At 37.2% G+C, this 21,410-nt stretch overlaps 2 protein-coding genes across 6 annotated transcripts; both read left to right on the forward strand.

Annotated features, from left to right (window-relative positions):
• Window positions 1-1,036: 1,036 nt before the first annotated feature.
• LOC106668651 (serine protease 27) lies at window positions 1,037-8,895 on the forward strand. 2 transcript variants are annotated; one of them, XM_024225627.1, is made up of 7 exons: window positions 1,037-1,285; window positions 4,021-4,234; window positions 4,347-4,552; window positions 4,623-4,834; window positions 7,796-7,850; window positions 7,919-8,051; window positions 8,112-8,895. In XM_024225627.1, exons 1-7 carry the CDS (start codon window positions 1,243-1,245, stop codon window positions 8,752-8,754), a joined length of 1,506 nt encoding a protein of 501 aa, XP_024081395.1. In that variant the 5' UTR covers window positions 1,037-1,242; the 3' UTR covers window positions 8,755-8,895. The 2 variants fall into 2 exon arrangements, with proteins under 2 accessions (XP_024081395.1, XP_014253086.1); XM_014397600.2 differs by having other exon boundaries at window positions 1,039-1,285; window positions 4,623-4,831; window positions 7,793-7,850.
• A 191-nt stretch (window positions 8,896-9,086) lies between these two features.
• On the forward strand, window positions 9,087-19,056 carry LOC112126119 (trypsin-like). 4 transcript variants are annotated; one of them, XM_024225629.1, is made up of 8 exons: window positions 9,087-9,999; window positions 14,165-14,381; window positions 14,545-14,750; window positions 14,821-15,032; window positions 16,723-16,777; window positions 16,845-16,980; window positions 17,042-17,306; window positions 18,919-19,056. In XM_024225629.1, exons 1-7 carry the CDS (start codon window positions 9,957-9,959, stop codon window positions 17,268-17,270), a joined length of 1,098 nt encoding a protein of 365 aa, XP_024081397.1. In that variant the 5' UTR covers window positions 9,087-9,956; the 3' UTR covers window positions 17,271-17,306; window positions 18,919-19,056. The 4 variants fall into 4 exon arrangements, 3 of the variants coding, with proteins under 3 accessions (XP_024081397.1, XP_024081396.1, XP_024081398.1); XR_002909994.1 differs by having other exon boundaries at window positions 9,305-9,999; window positions 17,042-17,330; XM_024225628.1 differs by lacking the exon at window positions 18,919-19,056 and having other exon boundaries at window positions 9,305-9,999; window positions 17,042-17,451.
• The last annotated feature ends 2,354 nt before the right edge of the window (window positions 19,057-21,410 follow it).

A 21,410-nucleotide genomic window follows, 5' to 3' on the forward strand; every position in this document is an offset into this window, starting at 1 on the left:
CAAACGTTTATTAGTAAATATTTGGAACTAAAGTCTTTATTGACATTCAACATTTGATAATGGAGTTCCATCACAAAAGTAAAACAAACCTTGAAAAAAAAAAATTTTCCCCCCAGCTATTGTTGTTTCTATTCGACCTAGTATTTACTTACTGACGATTCTCCGGCTGAGTAACACTTCCATGGAATAATTTATTGTATTTATCTATAACCTATTGTAAATTACACAAAAGTTGGAATTTCCGCCGAGCTGCGAGAAGTGGTAGGCCCATATACGTGTGTACGAACATTATTTTGTACTGATTTAAATTTGAAAATTATCAGTTAAATTTGTTCACAGCTTAACTGCGATGCCAAATGTTCGCGCGGAGGTGAAAAGATTTTTAATACTTGTTCGACTTCGATTGGTGAATGAATTGAAGACAACGTAATCACGTATTTCAACATTTACTGTTCCTGTTGACACAAGTGGTCACAAATATGTAGTAGAATTAAAAAAACGACAACAGACGTAATATATTTTTGCGTTCTTGTGCAAAGGTTACAAACGCGATTTAAATTGAAGTAGATATTTAGAAAAAAAGCAAACCTTTTTTCCGTGTGGATTATTGAAGCGAAAGTGGAGATACTTGAGATGTGAAGAATGACGAGGTTTCAGTGTGAATGAGCATTGTCACTAATCAACTTCTCCTACAAGTGGCTCAAACGCAAATTAAACACAAATAGAAAATATTTACCTAAAACAATATTTGTATTTGTAAATAATAAATGTCATAAAAAAGTATGCCTAATCTAAATCTACCAATAGCAATTATTAGAAAAAAAGCAAAATTGAAAAATCCTGCTAATGATATTTTCAAGATTCAAGTAAATCAATCGATGAAATTTGATGAAAGTTGAAAAGCCAATTATCTTATGACTATTGGACCTAAGAATATGTATAATATAAAATTAACTGAGATTAAGATTAAGGCACGGCATTAAAATTAAGAAATGGACGCAAAGAGGATATGCTAAGTTCTAATTGGATGCTTAGACCATTAAGTTCAGTATGTTCTATTTTAATGTTATAAAAATTTTATTGCCTCTTTATTTAGCTCTTATAGATGAAGTAATTCGTTTCAATTGACATTAAACAGTCGTTGGAGAGAACAGTATGTTAACAGATCGGTAAATAACGAAGGAGAAGGAGACGTTATAAATTAAGAGGCTATTGACAAAATCGGTTTATTAGTCCACACACATGAGAAAACTATGCGCTTTGTTAATCGCTCTGGTATTACCAGGTAAAATAAGGAAAATATAATTGTAATTAGTTTATTTATGATAGATTTAATTAGTTTTCGTTTAATAATTTTCTTGTTTAAACATAATCGTTTAGGTTGGAGACATTTAAACATTTTATTATTGTAGATTTAACCTTGGTGTTTTTTTAAAAATTTATGTTTAGTTAAAAGAAATATATTGTATTATATTTTAGACAATACTAATAAATAAAGTATTTCATTTATAAATTTATTTTATATATTTTTCACATTATATATAATTCAACCAGCATTTGAACTGGAATGCAGACTAGATTGTCGATGGTGAGACGAAAAAAAGTTAAGTACCCTCGTTCTTCAGTTTCACAGTTTTCAATGTATTTTTAAAATCAAGGAAATGAATAGATGCGCGTAGCAATTTATAATAGGAGATGACATTTTAGAAATTGAATATCCTTAGAAACCTTTAGATAATGTTTAGGGTAGGGATAGGGATGAAAGAGGCGACCACAAGGCCTTCTGCACCTCGACCTGAATAGATCTATTGATCTCCCCTGTTTTTTACAACTCACTGGCCAGCTTCAGGTTGTTAATCAGCCTCCACAGCTTTGCCAGCGGCTCATTAGTGTAGAATCTTTCTTGTGGTTTTTCTTGTCTTAGTCTCAAGAACCTGCACCTACATATACCTTCACAGAATCACAGAATGTCTCTTCCTGGCAGTATCCGCACAGTGTTTCTTCTGTCGGGACTCCTATCCGGTGCATGTGGCCTCTTAAATGGCAGTGTCCTGTCCGGAGTCCAACCAGAATCTTGGTTCGGTTGGGTTGCCATCCAGTAAGTAATTTCTTTGTAAGTTTCCTCAAGTTTCTTCCGGGAATGTATTCCTAGCCTTTTTATTTTTCTGGCGCATTGTAGACTGTAGCATATTTATCTAGGTTTATCGTTAGTTCAGTCTTTGGGTTCATCCCGAAGACTCCAGCTCCTGTACCCTAGTCGGTTTTGAAGCCGTCAGTGTACCAGTAGGAGTTTGTTTAGAAGTTCTACGAGGGAGGGAGTGTTCAAATCAATTTTGATGTGCCTGTGATCAGAATTTGATGGTTTCCTGGATACATTCCAGTTTAAGATGTACTCATCAGCCCCTTGTAAGTTATTGTCATATCTAAGACTTCTTGCCTATATCGGGTGATGAAGGTGGCTTCTGTGCCTATGTTAGCAATATTTAACCCTTCATCAATTAGGTAATCTGGTAAGGACTCACCTCGGTTGTTGATATCGGTACTACTGATATAGTATGGTGGGCATTTGCGTTACATCCCATGTTTTGTAGTTTGTTTCATGTTTTGTTCCCTACCTTACGATGTCATCCAGCAACTTGGGTGGGCACGGTTCTTCTCTTGGGAAATAGGGGTGCATGTCCACTTTCTGGAGCTTCTGAAAGGAGTCGTTGCCCATGGAGGAGGTCCACAAGGTACCTTTCTACTGTTAGATTTCTCCCCAGATAGTCCCTAGGTGTGTATTTAGCTTCCGGTTTGAGTACTTTAGCCTGGCCACACTTGCCACAATTCTCTCTGCCGTCAGTCTTACGGTTTTGGGATCCGGTATGTAGGTACTACAGGCAATTGGCTTGGGTATGTCCTCCCCCTCCCAAGTGTCGAAGACTGCATCCTTCCACGGCTTCAGCGCGTTGTTGGGACTGTCTCCCTTAGCCAGTCAGCATTAACCTGATCCTCACAGGCTATACCATATAGTCTGACCTGTGTGTGCATTTGTTGAATTTTAATTCTAACGTCGGCGATTCTCCGGCCAATACTTTTTCATTGGCCAGCATTATGGCATCCTCAAGGGTGTCAAGCCTTTCGGGTGGCATCTGGTTTACCAGGTAGCCTTTTGTACCACTGATATTTTTACTTGTGTCAAGGCCCCCTTATGGGATATCTCCTTCTTGGAGGGGCTTGGCTTTTTTGGCACTTGCTTTTGGGGGTGCTTCTTCCGACCTTGGCCTTTTTTTCTCAGATTTCGAACAGGCTTTGTCACATGAGTTGACTTTTTATCGTGCTTCTTTTCCTTTTTCGGCGTCAGACGAAATTGTTGTCCATCGCGCATTCACATATTCTACTCCCTCCTTCAACAGGGGTTCTGCCTCGTTGGGTGGCCTCTGGGCCTAACCTTGGTGGTTGTGTTATTGTTTATATATTAGGTTCCATGGTTTCCACGAGTAGCTAGGGATAAAGATTTCAGCCTCAGCAAAGCCCCGCATGCTGGGGTAAGCCTAGATACAACAGGGTGTAGGCCGGTGCCCGTTTGAGGCACTAATTTTTATCACCCCAGTGCCATTCGTCGCGGGTCGCTTAACAATTGGATTAGGGGTATTATAGAAAGAAAAAAACATATAAAAGGGAATTATTTGATGTACAAGTGTAATGCATATTTATATTTGTATAATGTACAAACTGATGATGGCGTGGATGACAAACGTAGTACTCTACAGTAGCTCTACTAATACAGTAGCAACTCTCGGGAAGACAAATAATGACTTGGAAGATCTGAGCTGTTCTTGGGCATAGCACCTGAATCACTTCACCACAATTGGTCATAATTTAATATGGTATGACACAATAATTCATAGACTAACAACTGAGAGACAAAATACGACGTGGATGATCCGAGCTAAAGAATCGCACCAGCTCGATTTACCACAGTTTTTCACAAATTCATTTTTTTCAAAATACGTCAACTTCTTTCGTTTTTACTTTCAGAGGGAATTTTAGCTGAAAACGACTGTAATAAAGGGCATGTGGATAGCAGAATCATCGGCGGAAATGAGACAGATGCAGATCAGTTTCCTTTCTATACAGCTCTTGTATCTGCTTCACGACTCAAATCAAATTCAGGAAAATTGACGGTTGTTTGTGGGGCAGCTTTAGTCACATCCAATAAGCTTTTAACTGCTGCTCATTGCTACGAAGATGGGTAAGCGCAAATCAATGTGCACCAAAACTAGACGGAAAAAGCTCAAATTCTTCTCGAAATTTGTATGTTTTCGATATAACGATCATTTTAATTGTTTTCTTTTGTTCTTTAGGGAGGAGAAACCTCGCAATTGGATGAGTCAGTTATCCGCAGTATTCCAACTAAGAGAAAGATGCACCCGCGATTATAATAGTTATTCCCTGATAATACATGTCCAACTGCATCCTCAGTATAATACTGAAACTACCAATAACGACATTGCCGTCGCTACTCTCCAGGACCACGTCCTCCTCCAACCCATCTGCCTTGCACCTCCAAGTAAAATATTAATCAATATTTTGATTATAAACAACCTAAAATTTTTCTAATTACAAAGTATATTTAACAGATGACAATGGTGTTTCAAAACCGGCCCTCATTCTCGGTTATGGCATTACAGTAGAAAAAGGAGAAAATTCTGCACCTTGCAAACTCCACATGGCACTCATCAAGATTTACGATATGAAAGAGTGCAAGAAAACAAAGGTTGCAAGAAGCGTCGAACGAGTTTCACGCGTACTATGTGCCGGGGTTGAGTCTGGGGCACAAGACGGCTGCCATTAAATATTTATGATAAGTAGAAATTCAGTTTTTTATCTAATGAAGATACAATATATCACTACAAGCAGATTAGACTCTTTCTCTCCAAGGTTTGGATAGGCGTAATTGTACTTAAAAAAAAAGTAAATGATAAATTCGAATGAACAGAAATAATTGAATTGCAGAACGAGCACATTTTTATATTTTACTGATCATATCTGGTTCGCAAATTTGTTTATAATGCTCGTTTGGAGGTAAGCGACGTATGAAATAACACTATTCACTCTACCTAAGTAACCCCTATCATCTAGATTTTGCCAAATACCTTAAATGCCATTTTTTTTTAAATTTGTTGTACATTACAACTACTTTAAAGTAGGTAATAAGTAACAGTGAGAAAGGTAATTAAAACAAAACAAAATTAAAACCAAGAGTGTAGAAAACACCCATTGGTATTACTCCAATGTTACAATAATATTGTTTGTTCAATTGATACGTGTGTCATTATCACTTTCACTGTCATCACTTCCTAGGAGATCTCGCGGCCATTGTCTCTTCAGTCGTCTGGGAGGGTTTGAGGGGATTCGTCGGGATGCGAGGTTTCTGATGTGTTGGTTTACGTTAGTTGGGAGGTTTTTATGAAATTTACGGTAACGGAAACGTATTTCATCTTGTACGAAAGGAATATGTAAATCTGTATGTGTCGTTTGGTTCGACACATAAAATGGAGCATCTAGTATTTTTCGTAGTATTATAGACTGGGCAGTTGGAATGCGGTGGATATTGGAATGTTTGGCTGAACCTCACACTTCCAGTCCGTAAGTCCAAATCGGCTTAACTATGGTGTTGTAAAGCAGCCTTTTATTTTTGAGAGGTAAATTAGAGCGTTTGTCAAGAAGTCGTGCAAGAATTCTAAATCGTGTCATAACCTCCTGACGTTTCAGTCTTGTGTGAGGATGCCAGTCAGGCGTTTGTCGATGTACAATCCGAGGTACCGCACCTTGTCCGCAGTTGGGAGGGGAGTATTGTTTAAGTAAACAGGAGGGGAGATCTTTTTACGAAGAGTAAAGGTAATGTGGGTGGATTTTTCTGTGTTAAATTTTATCCTTTTCTTTTTACACCAAGACTCTAGTAGTATGATGTGTAGTTGGAGGTTTCGAGTGAAATGACAAGATCGGAGTTGCTAGAGAGAATTGCCGTATCGTCTGCGAATGTGAATGTGGTGGTTTCGGGATGAGATGGCATGTCAGCTGTAAAAACCTGGTACAGTGTAGGGGCCAGAACGCTACCCTGAGGGACACCAGCATGGATAGGAAAATATGAAGAGAGGGAATGGCCTTCGATGACTTGGAAGAATCGGTCAGTGAGGTAACTGTGCAGTACGAGATAGTAGGTGGATGGAAGGATGTCCTTGAGCATGAACAGCAGGCCCGGGTGCCAAACTCGATCAAAAGCTTGGCTTACGTCAAGAAAGGCTCCGGAACAGTACTGTCCCATCTCAAGGGAGGATGAAATAATGTCTACCACGCGGTGACACTGCTGGACAGTTGAGTGGCGGTTGCGAAAACCAAATTGATGAGCTGGGATTATGTTTTGAGAATTTAGAATCGGAAGAATTCTTTTCAGTAGGAGTTTTTCTAAAATTTTACCCAACGTAGGTAGTAGACTTATTGGCCTGTATGAAGTAGTACAATGTGTTGGCTTTTTTGGCTTAGGGAACATTCGAATATACGAGTGTTTCCAAGCTATAGGGAAGTAGGTTGTACGAAGAACAGAATTAAATAGGTATGTAATGAATATGATGGCCTTTTTGGGAAGGTGTTGGAGAATTTTTGGGGTAATAAGATCAAAACCTGGGGCTTTCTTGGATTTTAGGTGTTGTATGGTAGAATGAACGTCAGAAGGTGAAAAAGCTTTTGGAGGGAGGGATAATGGAATCGGTGAACGTAAATATTCATTGATAAGTTCTGAATAAGTATGGTCTATTATGTTGACATGTGGGGTGAACACTGTGTTCAAGTAAGCGGCAAAAGCATTCGCTTTTTCCTCATCTGACTTGGCCCAACTGCCGTCGACTTGGCGAAGCGGGGGAGATATTTTGTGGTAAGATAGAAGATTTTTAGCTGCCGCCCAGAGAGATTTGTTTTCTGTTGTTAGTGATTCAGTAAATCGTCTGAATCGGTCGGAGCGATATGCTTGCAATTCGCCGTTCAAAATTCGTGATTCAAAATGATCACTTTACCTTAATTAATTCATCATCTTTTCCCACTTTAAACTTTCTCTAAACAGCTCTCTGAATCGCAGAAGAATCACCTAACAGTAGGCCATACAATACTTTCAAATGAACTCTTGCTTTTGGGCCAACGCCCGCGGCTTTATCATGCAGAGAAAGGTTGGTCGATGGGCCCTCCCTTATTTAAAGGATGTTCCTTGACTCCATCTAGAGAGCGTGTAGGGATGTCACCTGATAGGCATTTATAAGTTTGAATGTGTAGTGCGAAAGAGCCAATGGCCGAAATTGAGTACCCCATCGACCAGGTTAGATAAAATTGGCAGGCAATAGACAAAATGTACACATGTACACAAATCAAACACCGAATTTCCTTCGCTATGCTGATGTTTTCTTGTAAGTAAGAAGGAGATTATTAAATCTGACTGGTAGATTGGGCGGTTGAAGTAAGATTTTCCTCGGTAGACATCTTTAGTTAAAGTTAAAATGTTCTTTAAAATAGTTAATGTTAGTTTTCTGAATGTTTTTTCTATTGGAACTGCATTGGCCGTTTCTTACCGAAGGTTTATCGAATAAAACCCAAAGTCATCACGATGAAGACGGAATGGCGAAACACGTCTGACACACCAAACTACTAGTATTTTTGCATTCGTCAATAAACTTGAATTAAAGATTTACCCGGGAAAAACTAATAAATTAAAAATTTCTTGTTTAAAATTGCTTATATTTAAAAACCTATTGACATATTTCAGGGCGACAGTGGAGGTCCTATGGTAAGGCTTTTAAATAAAAGTCTTGTCCTGCAAGGTACATTCAATACTTTACTATAATGGATGTTAGTACTTTAAAGTTGATTATTAAATTCTGTTGTATAGGAATAACATCTTTTGGGATAGGCTGTGGTCGGGCAAACACTCCCGGTGTGTACACCGATGTTTCCGCTCACAGGACATGGATTGACGAAAACCTCAAACGAGTTATAAAACTACGCCCCTCCAAATCACCAAAGTCAGCAAATAAAACTCACTGTTGTTAAGCATGTTTTAATGAAATTGGTTTCGTTTTCAGGCCTGGTAGACGACCGCATGGTGGACAGCACGGGAGCAGTGGCAGTAGTAGACCGGTGCTGTCCGGGAGCACTCAAGTCCCGCTGCCAGGGATCAGTGGCAGCAATGGACCAGTGCTGTACGGGAGCAATGTAGGTTCGCTCCCCGGGAGCAGTGGATATCATTCTGTTAGCATTGATGGATCGGGGCTGCCCCAGAGCAGTTCACACCCGATTCCCGTGATCAGTGTACATCAGTATAGTACCAGTGGTGGACAGGGGGTGCCCGGGAGCAGTGGGTATCATTATGTTAACATTGATGAACCGGGGATGCCCGAGAGCAGTTCACATTCGATGCCCGTGATCAGTGTACATCAGTACGGTAGCAGTAGTGGACAGCGGTTGCCCGGGGGCAGTGGGTATGTGTATAGTAGCAGTAGTGGACCGGTGTTGTCCGGGAGCAGTGGAAGCCGACCCCCTGGGAGCGGTGGCTATAATTATTATGACATTAGTGGACCGGTGTCGTCCCAGAGCAGTTCATACCCGTTGCCCGGGATCATAGTACATCCGTATAGTAGCAGTGGTGGACTAGTACTGACCGGGGGCAGTGGAGGCCAGCTGCCCGGGATCAGTGGAGAGAAGTATAGTAGCGGTGGTAGTCAGTAACAGTATGGGATCAGTGGCTGATAATTAATAGTCTCTTTGTCCACTAAAAATTCATACTTAAATTATATATGTAGTATTTGATTTTAAATTGTTTACTAATGATATGCCAATTTTTAATAAAATAATTGTGTTATCGATAGATATTACGACTTATTGTTTGAAAACCAGCCTGGGCAGGTGGAGGTAAGATGGAGGAATTACTTTGTATAAAAACTTGTATGATAAAATAAATTGTTAATCACATTTTAAAGGTAAAATTAACCGCACTACAGACCCTGGCACACATTTTATCGTGATATAAAGTCAAAATGAAGATGTCAATGGAATTTCCCGTATGCATCCTATGGTTTATACTTTATAGGATGATTAGTTCACAGCGAAAGATATTTCAGATAAAGTCAAGTCGATCTCAAAAGTAGAAAGAAACAGATTATCTGTGATACTCAATAATCGAAAATCTGAGAAATAAATGCAATAAACTATTGAAACCTTCGTATCTTCAAATTAGAACATGTCTAATTGAAGCAGTTCATAAGGAAGTCACACAGGAAGAAAATAAAGACAATATAAAAACTCCTTATGGAGAAACCTTAGATATTTTGGATATGAAAAGATTAAATAGATCACTAAAATCAGAGAACAATGGAGACAAATATATCGCTACTAATTCGATTTTGTTTATATTAAGGGGTCAGATTGCATTAGGTATGGCCACATAGTAACTCAATGTACAAGTACGCTGTGAAAATTGTGTGGAAGGAGACGAATCTTCTAAGTGCAGCAGCTCGATCATAAAATGTGTACCTTCCAATGATATTCTCAAGATTCAAGTAAATCAATCGATGAAATTTAATGAAAGTTGAAAAGTCAATTATCTTCTTGGTTTCTTATAAATGACTATTGGACCTAAGAATATGTATAATATAAAAATAACTTTTGATTATTATAGCAAGAAGCAAAGAGGAAATACCAAGTTCTAATTAGACGCATAGACTGTTAAGTTCAATATGTTCTTTACTGTTATTGTTTCATAAATTTGATTGAGCTTTTATTGATAGCTTACAAATGAAGAAATTCGCTTCAATTGACATTAAATAGTCGTTGGAGAGAACATATGTTAACAGTATCGGTAAATAACGAAGGAGAAGGAGGCGTTATAAATTAAGAGGCTATTGACAAAATCGGTTTATTAGTCCACACACATGAGAAAACTATGCGCTTTGTTAATCGCTCTGGTATTACCAGGTAAAATAAGGAAAATATAATTGTAATTAGTTTATTTATAATTCATTTTTTTAATTTCCGTTTAATTATTTGCTTGTTTAAACATAATCGATTAGGTTGGAGACATTTAAACATTTTATTATTGTAGATTTAACCTTGGTGTTTAAATGTATGTTTAAGTTAAAGAAATATACTGTATTATATTTTTGACAATACTAATAAATAAAGTATTTCATTTATAAATTTATTTTATACATATTTCACATAATTCAACCAGCATTTGAACTGGAATACAGACTAGATTTCCGATGGTGAGACGAAAAAATATAAGCAGCACTTTTTTTGCTTATGGTTATTTCTGTAGAGCAGGGCTTCCTAAACTTTTTAGCCAGCGGACGCCTTTCACAGAACAAAATCCAGGACAGATCCCTCTCATTCAAGTATTTAAAATGAGACACTCACAGTATGAGGTAAATTAAAGTAATAAAATATAACTGTCATTAGTTTATCATGTATTTATGATACATTTATTTAGTTTTAGTTAATAATTTTCTTGTTTAAACATAATCGTTTAGTTTGGAGGCATTTAAACATTTACATATAATTCAACCAGCATTTGATTTCGTTGTTGAGATGAAAAAATAGAAGCATCACTTTGTTATGCTTATAAAAAAACAGTTATGGTTTTTTTTCTCTAGAGCAGGGCTTCTCAAACTTTTTAGCCAAGGCGGATCCCTCTCATTCAAGTATTGAAAATTAGACACTCACAGTATGAGGTAAATTCAAAGTAATAAAATATAACTGTCATTAGTTTATCATGTATTTATGATACAGTTTTTTAGTTTCAATTAGATAATTTTCTTGTTTGAACATAACTGTTTAGGTTGGAGGCATTTAACCATTTTATTATTATTATTCAGAAATCGTGAGATGCGGTCTCGTGTGATGTAGGTTTCGGAAAACATTTTCTTTATCGTGCCAACGTTTCGATCTTTATTGAGATCATCTTCAGGGCTCAAAGTGTTTGTCTTCTGTGTAATTGTGCCATTCTTGCGTGTCGTGTTGAGAGTTTATTATTATTATAAATTTAACCCTGATGTTTTTTAAAATTTATTTTTAAGATAAAAAAAAATATTTTTCGTTCTATTTTAGACAATGCTAATAAATAAAGTAATCGGCACTCTCGACACGACACGCAAGAATGGCACAATTACACAGAAGACAAACACTTTGAGCCCTGAAGATGATCTCAATAAAGATCGAAACGTTGGCACGATAAAGAAAATGTTTTTCTGAAACCTACGTCACACCAGACCGCATCTCACGATTTCTAATAAATAAAGTATTTCACATATAAATTTATTTAATACATATTTCACATTATATAAAATTCAACCAGCATTTGAATCGGATTATAGACTGGATTATCGATGGTGAAATGAAAAAATATAAGCAGCACTTTGTTATGCTTATGGTTTTTTTCTCTAGAGCAGGGCTTCCCAAACTTTTTAGCCAGCGGACGCCTTTCACAGAACAAAATCTAGGGCGGATCCCTCTCATTTAAGTATTTAAAATCTGATATTTATAGTATGTAATAAATTAAAGTTTTATAAATTACCCAGTATATTCCTAATTAGGAGATGGAAAGTTATGAAAAAATAAAATTAAATTGACATACTTAACCTTATTTAGAAAATCCGAAACTCAAAAATCAAATTAGACAGAACGGGATCAATAGATAGGTAAAACTCTAGCCAAACATTAATGATTAATGAATTAATGGGAAGAGTGAGGCTGTTTTAGCCTGCAAAATTTGGATATGTTGGCTTTAATTTTTGATAGCCGGGGCGGATGTCGGGTTCAACTTCAGTATTTAATTTTACTGGCTATGTAGATAGAAAACCCGGATTCGCATAGGTAAGTTGTGGCAAATGGAAGAAGAACATGTTTTGCTTGAAATTTTTGAAATTTGAAAAAGCGGTTGAATTTTTTTGTTTCTCAGACGGAGAGATAAATGGGCCAAAGTTATCGGACTCTAAAGTAGATTTCAAGGTGAAGTCTGAATAATGCCTATGAAGTCAATGTGATATTCCCTCATGATAGACTTGCTGGCTATATCGAAACTAAAAACGGTTTAACCACCCGATCCTGGTCTTGCAGCAATGTATCTCTCATATTTCATCAACCAACCATTCACAACCTCAAAATCATATAACAAGGAAAACGCTCCACCTCTTCCTTCTTAAGATTCAATCCAAAACTGGATTTTTCTTTTGAAGCCGTAAACTTTGCCATTAGCAACGAAATTGTGATACTCTTCCCTGCAAAGAAAGACTCATTCATTATCACGAAAATATCTGATATATACGACTGTATACATTGCCATTTCTCATCATTGAAAACATTGGTCAATTTGACATTGTGGTCCATCAAAAAAGACTTCAGAACGTAATTCCTGTCATCGTAAAAGTGCTTTTCCACCACTTCTGCATGAGCAGGGAAAAGCAGGGAATGGTCTTGGCTTCCAATATTGTCACATAGTATTTGAAAAGTTTTGACTTCAATGGCCGCGACTTGAAATAATTAATAATTAGAAAAAACTCAGCCAAAAGTATCTTAAAAGAGGCTGACATTTGTTTCATAAAGCATGTCTCTAGAGAGTACAATGACTGCTGCTGCAATCCTTTGATTTTTTAGTTTAGTAATCACTCCGGTCGTCAGCCAGTCATTGCATTTGCACCATCTGCGCACACATCAATGCAATTGGCCATGAAATTTCGTTATTTAAAAAAAAATCGTCCAACAAACGGAGTATTAGTTTCCTCAGAGATCCTGAGTTCAGTAATATTGAAAGAAATAACTGATCATTGAAATGATACAAATAGGTAGTGCACTCGCAAGAGAAGTTTGAGCTTGAAACACATTTTTGAGAAATAACTGCTTTTTATATACAACATCGGAAAAATCCGGGATGTTCCAGATGTAGCAGTTCCTGATAATGAAGAACCACCAGAATTTACAATGAAACTTCTAGGAAACCGATCTATAAAAACCGGCGTCCCACAAGGGAGCATTCTTCGTCCCATCCTTTGTATGATTTAAACTGCTGATCTTCCTATGCACCATAATAGTGTCATCATTATCTACGCGGACGAACAGCAATTTTGTCCTCTAACTCGAATCCTATCCAAGCTATCTCCAACATCCAAAAACACCTTGAGCTTATTGAAGACTGGTGCCAAGTAGAGGACGAGACTGAATGAAGAAAAATGTACTCAGTGCACGTTCACATTGAAAATACAGGTCTGTTGTACATCAACAACAAAGAGATACCAACTTCCATTCAACTGTAGGACTGTACCTAGACTAGTTGACTGACATGGAATCCCCACACAAGACTTAAGAGACATATCAACAGAAGACTTAAAAAACTACGAAGAGTTTTAGGATCAAAATCTGACTTGACCTTAAACTCATCTTCTGCAAAACTTTACTGCGACCACTTTGGACATTAGGAGTGAGACTGCGGTGTTCTGCCAAGCCATCGAACAACCAGCGCATCCAATCCTTCCAATCCAATTGATCCGTTCCCGATTGCAAGTGTTTCACACCAACCTCTCTATCCACCCGAACATTCCTAACATTGTTGTTGTCCTCAATGTCTGATAATGTCTGGATGCAATGCCAAACGGTTCTTTTCTACGAATGAGATTCTTTTGTCCGAAATACCGAGTCTTTTATTCTCTTAGTAGAGTGTTGAATCGCCACAATCTCCACCTGAAAGAGGGTAAAGACATTTTGCACAAGATTTATACAATTCTAGTTCTTCGTTTATTTCTATAGATACCAGCTACTGACCATTTTCGGTCTTATATATAATCTGTACACCAGATTTAACGGCATAAACTGACATTTCTTTCTCCCACTCTGCTCTATCGGCGTTGTAATTTAATTTTTTTAAATCAAATCTGACATTTTGGGTCATGGGTTCCTCTCGAAGCTCGCTCTTTTTTTGTACAAGTATGATATTCGCTAGTCCATGCATTAGCCTATGAATTATGGCTGATTGACAAATTCTGACTTGGATGAACCGGGCTGTTCGTGTAAAAGACGGCTAGCTTTATTACAATTTTTCACAATTTCATTATTTTCTAAGCATGTAAAGTTCATACGTTTTTATTTTCAGAGGGATTGTTAACGGAAAACATCAGCTGTAATGAAGAGGATGTGCACAGTAGAATCGTCGGTGGAGCTGAGACAGATGCAGATCTGTTTCCTTTCTACACAGCCCTTGTAATGGCTTATCAACTCAAATCAAATTCAGGAAAATTACACGTTGTTTGTGGGGCTTCTTTAGTCACATCGAATAAACTTTTAACTGCAGCTCATTGCTACGAAGATGGGTAAGTGCAAATCAATTTCGGCATGAGAAGGTCGGTTACAAACGTGCACCAAAAATAGTCTGGTGGGTGCGAAAGGAGATGGAAAAAGCTCAAATTCTCCTCGAAATTTGTATGTTTTAGTTACAATAATCATTGTAATTATAAGTTTTCTTTTGTAATTTAGGAAGAAGAAACGTCACAATTGGATGAGTCAGTTATCCGCAGTATTCCAAATGACAGAAAGATGCACCCGTGATTTTAAAAGTTCTTCTCCGATAATACATGTCCAGGTGCATCCTCAGTACAATAATGTAACTTTTAATAACGACATTGCCGTCGCTACTCTCCAGGATCACGTCATCTTCAAACCCATCTGCCTTGCACTCCCAAGTAAAATTTTAATCAATATTTTAATTATAAATAACTTAAGTTTTTTCTAATTACAAAGTACATTTAACAGATGACAATGGGCCTTCACAACTGGCCCTCATTCTCGGTTTTGGCAAGACCGAAGAAAAAGGCCAAAATTCTTCTCCATGCAAACTCAACGTAGCAGCCATCAAGATTTACTCTAGAAAGGAGTGCATGAAAACAAATATTGCAAGAAGCGTCGAACGAGTTTCACGCGTATTATGTGGTGGAGTTGAGTCTGGGGCACAAGACGGTTGCCACGTAATACATACTTAAATATTTATGATAAGTAAAAATTCAATTTTTCTCTAATGAAGATACAAGATGTTCGACAAAAAGATCGATTCTTTCTCTCCAAAATCTGGATAACCCCCGAACTTTAGACAAATAAAATGATAAATTAGAATAACCAGAACCAATGGAATTGCAGAACGAGTACATTTGTTTAAATAATCATAGCTGGTTTGCAAATTTGTTTATAATGGTCTCTGAGATGTAAGAAATAACACTGTTCACTGGACCTAAATATCCCTTATGTGCTAGATTTTGCCAAATCCCTTAAATGCCGTTAAATTAATCACCACCCGATTAATAATAGGCATACATCGTACCGAGAAAATGTTGCCCGATGTGTCCGCTCATTTGAAGAGAGTCATTCCATGACTCCATATAGAGAGCGTGTAGGAATGTCATCTGTTAATAGAATTGTGCTTGAACTTGATTGTTCCGAGTTTTGAAGGAAACGTGTATGTTTTATTGTATATAGTTCGGATAGATATTTTATTTTGTGTTTGTTAAGGTTGACTGAACTTATTAGAGTGAATGTGAAGCGCGAGAGGGCCGATGGCCAATATTGAGTACCCCCATTGACCCTCAGTTCGATTAGTTATATAGTGTGTGTAAATGGAGATGGAGGGATATCCAGTGTTTAAATAATTTTAAAGAATTTAATATTGAAGATACTGGTTGATTCTTCCAGACGGCAAGCAATTGACAAAATGCCTCCAAATCAATCTCCGGATTTCATTCGTTTACTAGAGATTTACTATATAATGAAAGATTAGGAAAATGGTACATTACATCTGACTGGCAGTTAGACATAATGCCTAACTATGACTACTAATGCTGGTTGATACAATGGGTATCAGGTTGATCCTCCAGATGGCAGGCAATTGACAAAATGCTCACAAATCACCCAAATATCCTTAGTTGTGCTGGTGATTTGTAATACGTTTATATTAAGAAGGTAGTTTATTAAATCTGATTGGTAGTGGGATTTTAAGATTTTTATAACTCTTAATGTCGGCCAAAGATTACTCTTCCTGGTCGGTTATGGGGTGAATGCGAAATGCCAAAACACGTCTGACACATTAAAATCGTCAAACAGGCTGATCACATAGCAAAAAATGGGCACTCCTCTCTCCAACAGGACCAGAACCAATATTGGTGCACCGGAAGGTTGAGAAATGCTGAAATTGGAAATGGATAAATGTTGAGACAGAAAAATTCAAACACTGATGAAAAGCACCAGTTATGAGACAATCTAAGAGATTTATAAAGCTCTACAAATGAAAGGCGACGGAACTCCTCTATCTCTCTCTCTCTCACCAGGCAGGATTTGAGAAAAATTAGGCTTCCATACCAGCCACTGTCCTCTTAATTACCTAAAGAAGATGGGCAAAGCAGATACAAGCCCGGTTACGGCCCATTTCGGTAGACAATTCTCCTACCAAAAGAAGTGAGCGAATAAGCACCGAGAAAACTCCTTGATCTTATAGGAAAACGTGTATTTTCCAAGTTATGGCTACAATTTAGGTAGTTCCAAAATAGATCTGTATAGGTCGCAGTGGAGGAAGGGATTTTTAAAATTCTTAATCATCCCACCATAAAAAAAGAAAAAACTTTTCCATTAGAAAATTTCTTATCTTTAACACTTATTGACATTTTTCAGGGCGACAGTGGTGGTCCTTTGATAAGGATGTTAAATAATCGCTATGTCCTGCAAGGTATCTTCCAATTCTTTACTATACATGATGTTAGTACATGAAAGTTGATTGTTATACTATTGTATAGGAATCTCATCTACGGGGATAGGTTGTGGCCTGGAAAACACTCCTGGCGTGTACACCGATGTTTCCGCTCACAGGAAATGGATTGATCAAAACCTCCAACGAGTTATAAGGCCACCACGCCCCGCCAAATCGCCAAAGTCAGCATATGAACCTCAATGTTGTTAAGCATGTTTTAATGAAATTGGTCATCGATTTTAGGACTTCGACTAGTAGACAGCCGCATAGTAACATTGATAAGCACGGTAGCAGTGCTGGAACACACTTGCCCAACAGTCGTAAAAAGGGGATATCTTTGAGCGATACACAAACGCTTCTGGGGATTAGTGGACTGCGGGGGAACGGGAGCAGTGGACATCAGTATAGTAGTAGTGGTGGACCAGGGCTGCCCTGGATGCATTCTCAGCGTGGTAGCAGAGGTGGAATGTGAATGTCCGAAAGTGGTTGCAAAGGGCTGCCCGGGACAGTGGGTAGCAGAAAAGTAACGGTGGTGGGCATACCAGTACGGTACCAGTGGCTAATAATTAATAACCGTCCCTTCGGCCACCATTTGAAATTATACATTGGCAGGCAACAAATTCCACACACTTGTAACATAATTTGATTTGAATATATTTTTATATATTAATCAAAATTTTAGGCTTTTTAACGTCTTTGTCCAGAAAAATAAAAAAAGTAAATTGCTAAGGAAAATGAAAAAAAAAAGACGGACAGATAAATTTTTTTAAATTTTGTTTTAGATTAACATTTCAGTATCGCGTATTTTCTCCTCTTGCCTTAATTACATCTGGAAGATAATTTCTCCTCTTCGCCGTACTTTCCACCAGTCGGGAAATGTCTCTTTGCTGGGAGTTAGCCCCATTCTTCAAGAAGACTTTTCAAGATTGTGGAGTATATCAGGAAGTGATGGAAGTTCTTTTATTCGTCTTTTGAGGTTATCCCATAAATGTTTGAGGAGGTTCAAGTCTGGAGAACGGGCTGGCCAGGCTAAGACCCTGATGTTATGGTACTATATACTATGCGAGCGACATGTGGACGGGCATTATCGTGCATTAGAATGGGATTGTCGCTGTTTTCATCGAGGAGAGGCAACGCATGGTGTGCCAAAATTCCATCAACGAGTGGCCGTCAAAGACCCTCCACGGACAACAAAAAACTATGTGGACTCTCCATACTGAACTACGTTAAAAACGTTGGCTCTGGGAAAAATTACAAGCTTTGTACCTTTCAATTCGCCTTCTCCACACTCTTTCATGCCCCTCTGGAGATCGTAGAGCAAATCTACACTCATGTATAAAAAGTACAGCAGACCAATCGTCCAAAGAAAAATGGCTGTGTTCTCGACCAATTGGGAGCCGTGTAACTCTGTGTTCTGGTCGATTCTGGTCCTCTTACGGGGCGAAAAGTCATCAGTCCAGTTAATCATCTTAGAGCAGTATGATCACAAATTGGACACCTCGAACTTCTTGAAGGTGATGAATCGCTTGGACAACAGTAAGGTGTGTTTCTGAAAGTTCAAAAACGGTCATCCTGTGGTTACCCTAGGACGTTCAGAACCGGGCCTTCTATGATAGGACCCAGTTTCTCGAAAACGTCTAACGGCGTTTCCCAGAATTTCGTAGGGAACTCCTGGCAATAGCCGCATACTTGATTGAACGTCCATCATCATTAAGTGCTAAACCGCGCGCAACATCCTCAGCACTAAGTGGCATTTTTAAGTTTAAAAATTGCAACCAAGAAAACAAAGATGAAAACAAACAGTTTATTACTTCAGAATTCAAATGAGACTGAATAAACATTTTAAATTCCGTAAAAAGTAAACATTAAAAAATCCTTTATCCTTGTTTTGGATTACGGATTAAGTGTGTTTACCTCTAATTGATATTCCCAATTTAAAACATAGCATAAACAAATATTTATTGGTAAAAACAATGAGACAAATTAAGGACAGAATTTTCTTTTATCGACCAAAAAATCAATTGGGTGGAATTTTTTACCTGTCAGTGTATTGGTAGTGTTTGATTTTAATTTTTTTACTAATGATATGCCAATTTTTAAAATAATTTTGTTATCTGTAGGTATTTCGACGTATTGTCTGACAGCCTCTCTAAGCAGGTGGAGTTAAGATGGAGGAACTTACTTTGTACAATAATTCTTTTATTGTTTTACATTTTAAGTGTAAAATTAAAAACATTAATATAATATATTATATTTTAAAAAACGCATAAAAATTACAAATAAAAAGTGTACATACACTCTTACAATAATAATTTATTTATATAATATTTTATATTAATATTATACATATTATATTATTCTATTACATATNTCTTTCAGGTTAAAATTCTTAATAAAAATATATAAAAAATATTGTAATTTATAAACATTTTGTGTGTGTATGTTACCTACTTCATAACATTACGTACAAATTGAAAAAATTGAAGAAAGTGTGTCTTCAATCACTCTCAATCTCAAGTAAACATTTTTTCAAATTACTTCAAAAAGCAAGATATGCATTTTCCTCACGTGACATAACTTACATAACTCACTGTTCGATTTCATTTTGAGGTAATGAACCTGTAGCTAAGTTGTGAGCAACCATTCTTCCGGTCATCCTTCTTTTTCTTGTTCTTTCCCATTTCTGCGTTTCAAGATGTTCAATAGTTAGCTGTTTTCTCGAGTGTGCGAGACCTTTAACTTGGCTCAATAGTTTGTAGAATTGCAGGCTGTTACAAATGGAAAATATGAGAAAAAGATTGTTATTTTTTGTTGTGGGAAGCCGAATGCAGGGGTGCTCTTGGCGAGGTTGAGTGAGGCCGGCAAAAGGTGGAAGAGGCTCTTGAGTTTTGATTTTTTTAATTTGAATTGGACTTTATTTTGTATAAATTTTTAAAATACTACATTTAATTATTTAAACGCATATTAAAAAAATAGAAGTGTTATCTTTGTTAAATTTTTTTTTTATATGTTTGTTCTTTAAATAGCATAAATTACGTGTGAACACTTGTGTCCATTAGAAAAGAATATCTTGAAATTGTGTTCTGGAATTTATTTCACATTGAAAAAAGGAAAAAATCTCCAATCGCTTCAGTTATGATCACGTTGAATTGAGTTGGTAGAAGCTCGTGATTTTCCGTAAAGAATTTTGTATTTACAATATTTATAATTGTGATAACTATGTGTGGTGATTAGTGACCGTTAATCGATATTTATTTCGAAATCGTGAGATGCGGTCTGGTGTGATGTAGGTTTCAGAAAAACATTTTCTTTATCGTGCCAACGTTTCGNTTGTAAATCCCAGGCCCTGAAGATGATCTCAATAAAGATCGAAACGTTGGCACGATAAAGAAAATGTTTTTCTGAAACCTACATCACACCAGACCGGATCTCTCGATTTCTAAATAAATGTGATAACTATGTGGAAATAAAATTTACTTCGTCTTGATTTTTTTTTTCAATACAATGAAAATTAATATTATGGTTTATCTTAGGCTTTATATATACCTGGAGAAGTCGTGGAGCATGGATTGCGGGGTTTAAAAAATTATATTGATGTCGCATTTGTATAATGCATTGACTTTCGAACGTTTCATCAATGAAGTGTCCTTAAACATTAAAACTATAACTTTACGACCTACTTCAATATCTATTATTGTATTTTCTAGTATTTTCAAAAATTCCTAAATAAAATATAGTTGAACATTTCGATACCTTTGAGATATCTGTTGCATGCACTTGCGAACAGAAAAGAAACCGGGCACATCTCATACAATTTTAATGTTGTTAATTATATTTTGAAGGGCTCTGGAGTATTGTGACAAGAGTTCATACATTTCTAGATATAAGCCATTGACTTTGTCCCGCACATTTTGCCTTAAGTGTAAATGTTAAAATCTTATCTATACGGCAGAACAATTTTTTGTCAGCTATCTTAATCAGTTTTATTTTGGCTTTTATGCATAAAAGGTTGAGAATGAAAAATCAGAGTCACAACCAGGACTCGAACCGACGACCTCCGGCTTTATACCCCGGTACTCTACCTCTTGAGCTATCGTGAGTCAAGTGGTAGAGCAAAGGGGTATAAACTGTCGTGAGTCGTGGGATCGAGTTCCAGTGGTGAATCTAATGTTTCAACTCGACGATAGATGTCCCGAACTCTTCTGTGGCATAGGAACCCACACTATCAATGAGTACCTTAGACAGAAGGACAAAAAGAAAATGAAGGAACAATGGGATTCACTCATTGGACACAGACAATCCAAGGATCTCCTAACAAATTTTGAAAGGAAAGAAGTTACAAACAATGTGTCAAAGGAAGCAGGATTAAACTGCGAATCCTAACAGGATTCGTAACAGGACACTGCAAGCCAAATGGACATTTAAAGAAAATTGAATAATCCAAGACGGCACATACATACTCTGCAAAGAGGCAGAGGAGACACCAACACACCTACTAACAAACTGTGGTGTGGTGCACGCAGGAGGAAGTGCTTTGTGATGTACACTGTGACTATAGAAGAGATTCAACCACTGAAACTGGGCCTACTCAGTTCCTTGATGAAGTAGGACT

The sequence above is a fragment of the Cimex lectularius genome, unplaced genomic scaffold (assembly GCF_000648675.2).
Source record: "Cimex lectularius strain Harlan isolate CLEC.00 unplaced genomic scaffold, Clec_2.1 scaffold111, whole genome shotgun sequence".
Classification (NCBI taxonomy): Eukaryota; Metazoa; Arthropoda; class Insecta; order Hemiptera; family Cimicidae; genus Cimex; species Cimex lectularius.